The sequence below is a fragment of the Phocoena sinus genome, chromosome 15, assembly GCF_008692025.1.
Source record: "Phocoena sinus isolate mPhoSin1 chromosome 15, mPhoSin1.pri, whole genome shotgun sequence".
NCBI lineage: Eukaryota > Metazoa > Chordata > Mammalia > Artiodactyla > Phocoenidae > Phocoena > Phocoena sinus.
The window spans coordinates 62,469,915-62,482,870 of record NC_045777.1 but is presented as its reverse complement, the minus strand read 5'-3'; the positions used below and the strand labels follow the sequence as shown (position 1 = coordinate 62,482,870).

The window sequence follows — 12,956 nt, the reverse complement described above, 5'->3', positions numbered from 1 at the left end:
GAGCCTCACCTTTCTGTGAGGTTTCTGGGCAGAGAATAATCACCCCAGTTTAAAGATAAACTGAACCACAAGTTGATGAGCTATCAGTACTGACTACATGACATTAAATCATTTAAACCAGTTGATTTTCAATTTCCTTCATTTTTCCATTAAAAATAAAAGGGAGAAGATATTGAAATGATTATCATTAAACTCCTCTTCAGGAATAGGTGTTTAGGTAAATGGGTTTGTTATTGGATAAAACCTTAAAAAAATGAAAGGGAAATTTTGGTATACTTTAAAACTTTTTTCTCTCTATTCAATTTGTTTTCCTTGTAGCTTTCAGATATTAATGAGCAGAAAGTTGGGTTTCTCTTGCTTAAATTCTACCATCATAATTTATTATTTCAAAACACTAAACTTTTCATTAGCCTTCCATTTAGTATGATTGATAACATTTTTATTTACTGCATTTACTTACTGACACCAGGCACAGCTCTGGACTTGAAAGAATGCCAAGCAATGTCAAACAAAATGTGTCTGATCTTTATTTTATGGCTACAACCTTTTTTAAAAAGCAATTTTAAAATCCACAATTATTTTGTTTCCTTTTTATATTTTTAGTTAGTACTGTCTGTGTTCAGAGATACTCAACTAGAATGAAAAGGAGAGAAAAAAATCTCTAAAGAGAAGCATATTTTTTGGTACTGTGAAAAAAACAAAACGCTAGAAACAGGGTTGCTTTTCATCTGTTCTAATTCCCACTTGGAGAATACTACCACACACAGACACAATGAAGATTTACTCAGCAGTAATAAATACCTAAGCAGGCAGATGATGTGTGGACTTGTCATCTGCCTTCTGGAAATGGAATACAAGCACAAAGGGTTCTTCAGCTATGTGTTTGATCTTGCCCTCCACAATACCTGTCTACAAGGACGTCTACAGGGATGTATCAGCTTCCCCTGAAATCTCCCCCACTTAATGTGGATTGCCTCATGAAGTTGCCTCACAGTACAGACTTCAGGGGGAAAAAAGTTCTCTTTTGGCAATTTTTACTTGCTGATCCTTATGCAAAGTTAACCTGTTTCTTAGCAAACTTCAGAAATAATCTTTTACGTAGCATTCGGCTATTGCATCGTAAACTGTCTAGATTTAAAATATATATGCTTTGTTTTTCTCCCAATTTGCAACAGGAAATAGTGAGTAGCTGGTAGTTTCAGAAATGTCCGTTGTGCCTACTTAAAAACAATTAAAAAAAAATTTCAAATATAAGTAAAGAATCTGAAGCAAAAAAACCCAAAACAAAAACCCCCCAAAACCAAAAAACCCCAAACATGGCAAATCTAGTCACCAAAAACACAAGCTGTTATTGGCTTCACATGGCTTTTGCAACTATAAAGTCTCCTTTTTGCTCACCTAAGTGGGCACTGGAAAAGTTGTAATCATTTGCAACGAGCTTTGGACCAGGACTTAAAAAAATCACGTTTTCTTACTTAAGTCACGAGGACCTCTTAATTGTTGGTGACAAAATCCAGCCTAGTCTTGGCACAGGCTTTCTTTTTGCCAGCTGGATCACAACTTCTCGAGGCGCCCTGCCGGCCCGAAGGACCTCGCGGGCAGCCCAGTTGGCAGTTATTTTTTTCTCCACTCGCCGCTAGGTTGCACTAGATGAAGGATGCTGTAGCAAATATGCGTCATTTAATTTAAAAAAAAAAAAAAAGTAGGGTCATCACGTGACAAGAGTAAGAGAGAAAAAAAGCCAAAACGATCAGGTTTTTCATCAAAATCCCTTTTAAGTCGCCTTCCCTCAAAAGCCCGAAAGAGCTGAACGGTGACAAATCCCGGTTCGCAGATTTTTTCCCCGGGTTCCACCTCACAAGCACCCTAAATCTCCGCTTTCAGGTTCCTTCCCACGCCACAACGATAAGCCAGCGGCAAGGCTTTCTTAAACTGTTGGTTTTCGCCAAAAATGCCGGGGTAGGCCCCCGGGAAGGTCCCTATTTAGGGGTTTATCGGGAGGGGACTGAGCCTGACGAGGCTGCAGGGCCGCGAGGCCCCGCCCCCCCCGGGGTTCCCAGCACGCCCCGCGCGGGGAGGACGCGGCGGCGGGGGAGGGGCGGAGGAAGGGGCGGAGGCAGGGAGGAGAGAAGGGCGTCGGTTTTGCGACAGGGGCGGTGCGGTGCGGAAGCGGAAGTGGAGGGTGCGCTTGGCGGCGGCGGCGGGAGCTGCGGAGTCGGGAATCAAAACAAAGGGCCTGGGGGGGGTGGGGGGAAGGCGGTGGGGCCGGAATGTGAGCGGAGGTGGAGCTGGCGGCTGAGGTGAGTTTGCTGGCAGCGCTGGGAAGTAGTCCCCGACGCGTCCAGTGCTCTGGGGCCACCAGGCTGGAGAGGGGGAGAGCGTCCCCTCCTTTTGCCTGTTGCCGGCGGGGGTGGGGGAGGTTGGCTGGTATGAGGGGAAGGAATGTGACCCACCGGGCAAGCCCCCGCTACAGGTTCGAGTTGTCTCCCTTTCGGGTCAATTCACGACTGTCATTGCAGCGCCTCTGCTGCCCTTTGGGGGTGTTTGGCTCCCTGCCCACACTTGTCTCCTTTCTCCCTTTGGGGCCCTCCAGGTGTGGAGAGCAACCCTTCTTGTTGGAAGTTTAAGAGAGGAAGAGAACAGCTGGTGTTTTTGCAACCCTCCCGCCCCCCAGCGTTTTGCACCCTCCTCGGTCTATCAGCACTCCCTAGGGTGTAGCCTCTGGCTTGACTGAGCGTTGAGTTGTCTTAGGACTTGAACCACTCCCAATAATTGTACTGCGACACTGTGATACACCTTTTAGAGTTTCCCTGGCACCTTTCTGTGCCAGGGAAAGCACCTAGAGCTTTCAAGTTACATCTTTTGCACTTTCTAACATCTCTGAGCATAAATATTCTGTTTTGCATACAGGGAAACTGAAACCTAAATGGGCTTCTGAGGCATTTATTGAACTTTGCATTCATTCACCAGTTGTTGGTGGGTGCCAGACACTGTGCTAGGTGCAGGAGATACAATAATGAATAAGAAAACATGATCCATATGTACTACCATGGAGTTTATATTTACGTGGGGGAGACAGATAATAAAAAAGCAAGCAACTAAGATAATTTTAGGAAGAAGAACTGTGAAAAACAACAGAAATACCCAGGAATGGGATGCGGTGATGTGGGGTGTTGAGGACTAGATTGGGTGTTGAGAGAAGGCCACTGCTAAATTTTCTACTTTGTCTCATTTAATACAAACAACAACCTATGAAGGTGCTACTATTACCATCAGGCCCATTTTACAGATGGGATCTGAGGTTCAGAGAGGTTGCGCGTTGTCCAAAGCTGCACAGATAGGAAGCGGCAGAATTGGGGATTGATAGGAGGACAGTCTGATGTCACAGTCTGGGCTCTCAACCACTATCTGAATTGCTCAAAGACTGAGAGATAATGGCGGAAGTGAGACTTCCACTCAAATCAAACAGAACTTGCTTTGAATACCTGAATTACATCATGTAATTCCCAGGAATATTTAGGAAAACTTCGGGGTGCAGGCCACTAACAAGCTAATACGTTTATACTTTCTGTTGCTCGTGTTGAGCGATACCAGAGGTACCTTGGTGTGATAGAAAGAGGTGGACAAGCCTGGTTCTTTTCCCTTTCTATTGTGTGATATTGGTCAAGTTACATAATTTCATTTAACTTCTGTTTCTCCTCTGTAAAAATGTGGCTAATTTCTCCCTTGTCTTTCTCACAGATTTACTGTGGGAAAAAAGATGACATAAATGGATTGCAGTGTCTGGTTGTTTCCTTCATTGTATGCCTTGTGCCAAGCACAGGCTTACTACATAGTAGATACTAAGTAAATATTTGCTGAATGAGGAAATAAATAATGTTAAACAAAAAAGCTTTGTAAACTGTATTTTACTTGACACCTTAGCTCACTTTCAGGATTGGCCTTGAAGGGGCTTGAGAGAGCATGTTGAAGTTGTGTATGTCGTGAACATCACAAATTCTTAGGCTCTAGAGAGAAGATAGGGTATATGAGGTCTGTATTTAATAGGAAGAACAAGTACCATAATTTACTATCATTGTGGCAGTTAACTCCATCTCTGTCTCCACATTAGCTCCAGTTTTTGTAGGTAAATAGCTGCTTTATTCATTCCCTCATTCAACAAATATTTCCTTAGTATATACTATGTAGGAGCCCCGTGCTTGGCACAAGCCATACAGCGGTGAAGACAAACAGATGGTGGCATCTTTTATCTGATTTTTTTCCCCCATAGTAATGCTTTGAGGTGGGCAGGGGAGAAATTAGGCACACTTGACTGAGGAAGAAACTGAAACTTAATAAAGTTTTGTAGCTTCTACATAAGGGCCAAATAGTAAATATTTTTGGCTCTGTAGGTATATGATCTACAGTCTCTGTTGCAAATAATTAACTCTGCAGTTGTAGTGCAAACATAGCCATAGGACTTCAATAAGCTTGGCTGTGTTTCAAATACAACTAGTCGTAGACACCGAAATCTGAATTTCATGTAGCTTTGTCACAAAATATTGTTTTGATTTCTCCCAAGAATTAAAAAATGTGAAACACATTCTTAGTTCGCAGGCCATTTAAATACAATTAGTGGGCCGGTTTTGGCTATAGTTTTAGGCAGTAGTTTGCCTACCCCTGCTTTTTGTGATTGGTTTTCCTGTATCTTAGACATAGTGCTTATATAGTCATCTCTCCCCTCATTGGACTATGTAGATGTTGAAATCTCTTGAAAAGAGCATCTTATCAGGGAGATAGCTAAAAGAAATTCTTCTCTATATGCCCAGAAATTTCTGAAAGATAAATTAATAACCTTAAAATGGCCATTGTCAGTAAGAGTAGGAGGTGGTTGGGGCATGGTGGCGAGGGCTTGGAAATGAGACTTCCTTGTCCTTACCACTGGCAGGCCGCCTCTGTGTCCAATGGCTACTACTGATTGGATCTGCTTTTATCGTATCATTTAAGACTTGTAGAGTGTTGTTGCTCTGGAGTAGATAAGAGCACATCTGGGACTTGAGATTTCTCTGTTAGATTTTTGGTGGTATAGCAGATTCCACTTTCATAACAAGTAAACTAAGAGGTTGGTTCGACTTGTTTTGTAGCCGAATCAAATTCAAAGACCACAGAGGTCACTTAATTTGGACCTTCAATACTCATATCAAAGACACAGTGGGATAGATTGCTCTGAAATCAATTTCACGATCTTACATAATTGGGAATGAGGACATGTGGTTGTTCTTTTACTCAAATTATATGCTGTCTTCTGTTAACTTTTTGAATCTCCCAAGTAGAGTGTTTAGTGAGGGATAGTCGAGAAGAATTAAGAAATATTATATAGAAAACATCTGCTGTGGGCTGGAGGAGCTTGCCTCCAGCCAAGTGAAGAGGAGAGGTTTCTCTCCCAGTTATGCAGGTGTCCAAGATGTGGCTACTTCTCTCAAGCATGGCTGAAAAGAAATAGGGCTCGTCCAGAGTTCATTTTTGTTTGAAGACCTATGAAACGTAAGGAATGGAAGATGATAGACTTTTTAAAAAATCAGGTTGATGTAGTTAGGGTTCAAGCATAAATAGTCAACCAAGTTTACCAATTTTAGTAAGGTGTAATATGTTTTGATAGCTATTCTACTTGTGTTCCTTAAGATCTGACTTGTTGGGAGCCATTGCACCATAATTTTTTTTTCTTAACTTGGAAGACATTTACATTTATTTTTACTTTCCCACATCACTAATCCTGGATATGAGTGGCTAAATCTTGTGTCTCCATCAGGAAAACATAGCACCACTGAGTGGCTGTTACATCCTATGGAAAACTCAGTCTTTGGTCACAGCATTAAGAGTTCCTGGATTTGGTCCCATCAGCCCTCTTTGCAATGACCTATACACCATAAATATAGTTGTAGTCTCAGATTTCAGTAATAAAATTTGTACTTATGCAAATAAATAATATTTAGATCTCATTCTTAACAGGGTGGAAGAATGAAAGAAAAGAAAGATGAAAGAATGTTGAACCACTTTGTATGGCTGTATGATGGAAGGAAACGGAACTGAGAACTCCTGCAGTAGAACACTTGGATGGCTTCAACAAGATAATGATGCTAAGCCATGGCTTTGGAAATTCTCAAATTGCTTTTCTCGTCCTGAGCAAACGTTGCCACTTAGTCCCCAAACGGTAACTATGTGCAAGACTAAGGACATAGCAAATTCTTAATGCAAATAGATGAGAGATCCATTTGGTCTGGTTCAGTCTCTCTCCCTGGAGTCTGTGCTAAATTTTCTCTTGCATCCTGCTTATATTACTCCTTGTAGCACATTATTGTAATTCCTGACTCAATGAAGGCACAATTTTTTAACTCCTGTACTTACACACTAAGTAACAATAGATGCTTTAAATATTTGATGTTAAAATTTTGGAAAGATTTGTTTCTCATTAACGTCACAGATTCCAAAGACAAAATCCACATTGTAGAGTAAGACCGGAGGAAAGTACAAAATAGATATTGTTTTACAGTAGCCTTCTGAGTTTTGTGTCTTAAAATCAAGGAAAGATTGATAGGATTTGTTGATAGTCTTTTTCTGTTCAAGATTTCTCTTGAATATTTAAATATGTCTAGAACTTTTTCTTTTGTCTTTTTGTAGTGATTTTGACGTTTTCTGATTTTATTTCCTTCATCGTTATCACTTTTTTTTTTGCTATTGTACTGGGGATTTAAATGAGACTTTACTATGAATTTATATAAGGGTATTGATAATGACTTTTAAAAAAAATCTATTCCCTGTCTTCTCCAGTTTTCCATTATATAGTTACCTTTGTCGCATGGCATCAGTAATTGGAGTTATTTCAGAAGTATTTTACCTCAGGGACAGTTTGCACTGAGGGCTGGCAGCTCAAGCAGGGTCCTGGGGTGGCAGATATAGCCCTAACAGAGTCACAGGACACGGAATTGCACTGTCACCTTTACAGATCCAGAATCTCGATTTTGTCAGTGGTACCCAGAATTGAGTACGTTCAGGAAGACCAACTCACAGTAACCCTGCCCATAAGAGCCAGATCTATATAAATCATAATGCCAGTGAGTTAATTTCCAGCCTGAACTGTAATTATCAAGAGGGCAGAACACACTGCTTGTTGGCTGGTGAGACCATTGCTATTACCTCCCTTTTAGGAAAAGTAACTGAAAATCCAAATTTCTCCCGTATTAGTATACCCTCCCATAGCAGAAGGACTGAAATCATAGCAGTCAGATGAACCTTTCTATGCTCTAAGGGATGAGCATGTCTCAATCACTATATCAGGGCATCCCCTTCATCTTAATAGTGCCTGCACTCAGCCAATAAATGTTGTTGATTTGTCGGATCCCCTTTCAGTGGCCAGGTACTCTGCTGAGTGCTTTATGTTTACTATTTAATTTTATCCTTCTAACAAATGTAGTAGGTCCATTCTGTTGTTCCCAGTTGAAGGATGGTAAAATTGAAGCATAAAGAGGTTAGGTTAAGTCACTTACCCAAGGTCATAAAACTATTTAGTATCATCTTCAAACCCAGGTCTCTGACACCAATGCAATGCTATAACCTTTATAAGCATACCAGCCTCATGTGTCTATGTTACAGGCATATGACAAACTATTTCTCTTTTATCTTTTTCCCAGATAGTTTTCTAATTACTCTAATTCTTTCCACTGGTTACAAAATAATTGTTGGCATTATGGCTTTAGGTCATGATACCCCAGGGTTTGCTAAATGTCATCAGCAACACGTTTAAAACCTATTCATGGATGGGCCACTTGGGCAGATGGCTGAGCTCATCCGTAGTGCTTGATACCTTCTCCCCTGGAGGACCTTACTAAAACCACCTAGCTCTGACTGCACAAACTATTAAGTATTTTCCTCAAGGCGCTTTGCTTATAAGCCGTCTTTAGTGAATACTTTTATGACTGTGTTGTTTTTCATACCACCTATTTTGTCTTCAGAAGACACTGAGAGGCAAGGGGAAGTTATCAAAGGGAAGACACTGAGACATGGTTGGTTAATCAGGCTTGTTGAATATGTAAACAGACCCTCTCCCCAAGTCTCTTAAAATTCAGGAAGGACACAGTTGTAATTTTAGTTGTCTGTTTCAATGTTCACCTCCTGCTGAAGAATGCTCCTGGTTTTAGCTGCCATTCCATTTTTGTGGTTGTGATTTTGTGTGGTTATGACGGAGTGATGTATATAGGTTTGAACACTGTTTCCATTTTTTAATGCAATCAGATGTGAGTAACCCCAAGTCACTAGCCTCATAAAATTAATTTGTGTTCTGGTTTTCTTTTCTCAGAAAGATTACATGGAGAACAAGAAAGTTGCTGTGGAATTAAAGGATGTACCATCTCCCCTTCATGCTGGCTCTAAACTTTTTCCAGCAGTCCCACTTCCAGATATCCATTCTCTTCAGCAACCTAAAATACAGCTTTCAACTGTCCCCAAAGTAAGCTGCTGTGCCCATTGCCCTAATGACCCCTCCACTTCGCCAATGCGTTTTGGTGGTGGCGGTGGCGGAGGGACTGGTAGCTTGATTCCCCCAGGCGCACTGTTAGACTCGCAAAGCACCAGGACAGTCACGTGTCAGGTGGGGTCAGGGTTTGCTTTCCAGTCTGCATCTTCACTCCAGAGTGCCTCAGCTAGGAACAGTTTGGCCAGCGTTGCAAGTGACTTTCCCAGCATGTGTCTAGAAAGTAATCTCTCTCCCTGCAAACACCTGCCCTGTTGTGGAAAGCTCCATTTCCAGTCATGTCATGGTAATGTGCACAAGCTGCATCAGTTTCCAGCTCTCCAGGGCTGCACCTCCTCCGCTGGCTATTTCCCCTGTTCTGATTTCACAAGTGGGGCTCCCGGGCACTTGGAAGAGCACATTTCACAGTCGGAGCTAACGCCTCACTTATGCACCAACTCTTTGCACCTAAATGTGGTACCTCCGGTTTGTTTAAAGGGCTCACTTTACTGCGAAGACTGCCTCAACAAGGTTTGTATCTTTTTATTTGTTATGTTGGGTGCAGCTAAGGTTTGAGGAATGACTTTTTTAAAATACTAATGGATATATCTTGAAAAAAATCTTTTTTGTGAGTGGGGTCAAAGACTCTTTCGTGATGAGGCTTTCTCCCCATCAGCATAACTCCTTCTGGTCCTGAAAGAAAGCAAAGGGTAAAATGGGGGGGACCATTCAAAAAAGTACAGAGTAATTATTTAGTTTATGCTCTTAGAGTCTCCTGTAATAAATCTACTTCTTACGTGTGAACCTAGCTTGGCAAAGCCTCGTGTTCTGTTCAGTCTTTAAAGGCTAGAGCACAATTGTGATTTCTTATAGCTAACACTCACTTGATACATGGACCCATTCTTGTAAAACTGCATGTTGTCCCTTTGTAATAATTTGGGGAACTTGAAACTTGGTCTCAGTCACACCCAGTGTTCAGGTAAAGACGTTACTTCCTTTTATGTAAAGTGTGTCTGAGGGTCTCCACCGTAGCAGACACATGGCCCAGAATGTAAAGGTCTGATCATGTGAATATCTTCCCTGATCATTTCAAGTCACTTTGGAAGTGAGTTTATGCATTGGTAGCTGATAGTTCTGGGAAAGGTGATTTGAAAATACGTTTTATCAGAGATTAGCAGGTGGAAAGGAGAAACACTTAGAATGTGTTTTCAGTTGTTATGTGTAACTCTAGGTTCTGAAATAATGTATCTGAAACCTCCTCCTCTTTTTAAAAAAATTTTAAAACAGCCGGCAAGAAATAGTATAATTGATGCTGCTAAAGTCTGGCCAAATATACCACCTCCAAATACTCAAACTGCACCTGTTACTATTCCTCTGTGTAATGGCTGTGGAACCAAAGGAACAGGGAAGGAGACCACGTTGTTATTGGCGACCAGTCTAGGCAAAGCTGCTTCGAAATTTGGTAAATGACAGTATGGTGTAAAATGTGCATATTAGTTTTCAATACCTGATACTAACACTGCATTTAATCACCTTTAAAAAGATTCCTTGTGGTTCTAAAGCTACTGTGTGTGAGTCTCCATTTCCATCTCTTGGTAAAGATCTTTTTATCCTTATAGACCAATAGGTCAGTTGCCATTAATGTTGGGCTGATGCTATTTGAGACCAGAAGCTGTGTATAGAAAAATGAGGAGTATATTAGGAGAAATAAGTGCTGGAAGGGACTTGGTGTCAACTTAGGTTCATAATCACACTTGTTGGTTGTATGCTCCCTAGACATACTTAGTATTTAGAAAGATTTAGTAATGGCTGATGAAAAACAGTATTTGAAAACCTAAGATCATTTCCCCAAAAAGTAATTGATATATTTTATCTTTAAAAAACATTTTTTAAAAACTTGAATCAGATATGAATGCAGTGTTAAAAATCATTTAAAATCAAGGACAAGGGAATTCCCTGGCGGTCCAGTGGTTAGGACTCTGAGCTTCTACTGCAGTGGGCACGGGTTGGATCCCTGGGTAGGGAACTAAGATCCAGCAAGCCCTGCGACGCAACCAGAAACAAACAAACAAACAAATGTGCTTTAAAAATAAAATAAAATAAAGGATGATAACAACTTCACGGTCCGTCTCCTCTTCATTGTTCTCCCACACTGAGTCGGTAGACAAGTGTGGGTGGAGCATGAAGGTCAGGTCTCAGAGCTGCTGCGTCCATTCACCTATGTGTTAGTGTTAAGAGGAGCATAACTGGTCAGTGTGAGAACGCCTCATGCTTTGTGATGGATTTATTGTGGGCTTAAAGTGACTTGATCTTTAGATTTGTTCTCTCCTGAAAAATGGGAATAATCACTTAGAGATACTATGGCAACTTGGGGTTGTTTGTCTTATTAGACCAGCCATTGAGGTTGGTATCCTTAAATTTAACATTAGTCAATAATTTCATTTTCCTGCCCCTAAGAATAAGAGGTAGCTACCTGTTATTTTTATTTGAATGTCTTACCTCTTTTTTACCATTGTAATTGAAAATGTTAACATTTCTTAAGGGTCACCAGAAGTTGCGCTAGCCGGACAGGTGCTAGAAAACTTACCCCCCATTGGAGTTTTTTGGGATATTGAAAATTGCTCAGTCCCCTCTGGCCGCTCAGCTACTGCAGTTGTACAAAGAATTCGTGAGAAGTTTTTTAAAGGCCACAGAGAAGCAGAATTCATTTGTGTGTGTGACATCAGTAAAGAAAACAAAGAAGTTATTCAAGAACTGAATAATTGCCAGGTAAAAAAAAAAAAGAATTTTTATCTATTTTGGTAGAAGAATAAGCATGTGTGATTTTTTTTAAGAATTCTAATTGAAAATTTGTTTAATAATATGCATTTGTGCTAAGTTTGTAAATAAAGGAAAATAGCAAAAGATTATCTCTTAATTAGGTACTAGAAATCATTTAATCATGTCTGATCTTTCAACAAGGCTGCTTATATGTGACTAGTGCTTTCCTAGTATAGTGGTTACATATGTATCACTTCCTTTGATTTTCATAACTGCTTTGTGAACAAGGCTCATAGGATTTATTATTTGGAATTTACAAATGAAAGGGCCCAAGAGGTGAAGCAACTTTTTTAAGATCATATGGCCGTAAGTGGATGAGCTTAGATTTAAATCCAGATTGTCTGACCCCAAAGTCTGTTCTCTTCAGCTGGAACCAGAATCAAGTTCTTTTGACTTTCAGACAAGTAATTCCATTGATATGCCATATTCCTGCCTAAAATTATATAGTTCTGTTCCTTGTGAAAACTAATAAATCCTATTTTGTATTGTATGTAGTTGAGGCACCTCTCAAACCTTTCCTTCCTTTGGAGACTTTAATATGAGCCTGATAGTTTTAACAGGAATAAACACATTTTAGCTCCCTTAGGGGCAGATGCCTCTCTTCTTCCACCACCTGATGGTGGAAGCCATAGACGATGAATAGAAGTGACATCAAATACAGCCCCAAATCGTACCTTAATTATATATCATACCTCTGCCACCCACAAAATTGTTGGCAAAAGATACTAGAGAGAGATCGTTTACTTCACATTTCACTTTCTTTTCTTTATTTTCTGAAAGGGGGATGGATGAAGCAGAAAAGCAGAAGATTAGAAACTAGGGATAAGGATCCAGTTAATTTGTCTGGAGAACTGAAGTGGAAATTATTGAGATTTGACTGTAATTTTTTTCCATTCCTAAGTGGCAGTAATAATAAAAGTTTCCTCAAGAACTGTCTATTAAGAGGCGGGCAGAATGTGTAGTGATTTTCTAACCTCAGCTCTTTCTCATTTGTCCTTATTATAAATTAATGCAGGTAACCGTTGCCCACATCAATGCTACTGCAAAGAACGCTGCTGACGACAAGCTCCGCCAGAGCCTCCGAAGGTTTGCAAATACTCACACTGCTCCTGCCACTGTGGTTCTTGTGTCAAGTAAGTGTAGAAACATCTGCTAATTTCAGCTAAACTCGCTGTGTGTGAATTATCATAGAAACCAAAATATGTTAAAGTAAAATGTGCCCCCAGAGACGCTGAAATACATAGGACATTTTATGCTTATCTTTGAAAACTGTTTAGAAAAAAAATGGGTCTACGTGGATTTCTGTATTTTTCTCCTTGGAACTTAAGGATTCTTGCAGGGCCAAGTTTATTAAAGAAAATGTAATTTTTTTAATCCTGGGGGCCCCGTATTGCTAATTTTAAAAATCTAAGATGAAGTTGGGGCTCCTCAGAGTATTAACATTTGCTCCTTTTTACTACTGGAAGTAACGTGTCTTGGGGTTCAGTATAAGTATATGTAAAATTGTCTTACCATGTTACTCCTTCTGATATGAAATGCGTTCCTGTTCTAGAAAGGGGTGGGGGTGGCAACTTAGAATACAATCCTGCCATTCCTTCCTTCTCAGTAGATGTCATTAGAGTTACCTCTCTCTGTCAGGTGTTTCTAATGT

The 12,956-nt window shown here is 40.4% G+C and overlaps 1 protein-coding gene and 1 non-coding gene across 6 annotated transcripts in view; one reads left to right on the top strand and one right to left on the bottom strand.

The window, feature by feature from the left end:
- Positions 1-2,168: 2,168 nt before the first annotated feature.
- Positions 2,169-12,956, top strand: part of MARF1 (meiosis regulator and mRNA stability factor 1) — a 41,146-nt gene continuing 30,358 nt past the window's right edge. For 3 of the 5 annotated variants that reach the window (XM_032604985.1, XM_032604986.1, XM_032604987.1), the window contains exons 1-6: positions 2,172-2,300; positions 5,989-6,190; positions 8,333-9,016; positions 9,773-9,947; positions 11,028-11,254; positions 12,321-12,438. In XM_032604985.1, the coding sequence (XP_032460876.1) occupies positions 6,047-6,190; positions 8,333-9,016; positions 9,773-9,947; positions 11,028-11,254; positions 12,321-12,438 (1,348 nt within the window). In that variant the 5' untranslated portion in view covers positions 2,172-2,300; positions 5,989-6,046. Of the gene's footprint in view, positions 2,301-5,988; positions 6,191-8,332; positions 9,017-9,772; positions 9,948-11,027; positions 11,255-12,320; positions 12,439-12,956 lie in introns of all 5 variants that reach the window. The other 2 variants (XM_032604989.1, XM_032604988.1) reach the window with 2 other exon arrangements.
- LOC116741032 lies at positions 5,772-5,898 on the bottom strand. The gene has a single exon (XR_004346010.1). It is a non-coding gene; the product is annotated as a small nucleolar RNA SNORA25 (small nucleolar RNA).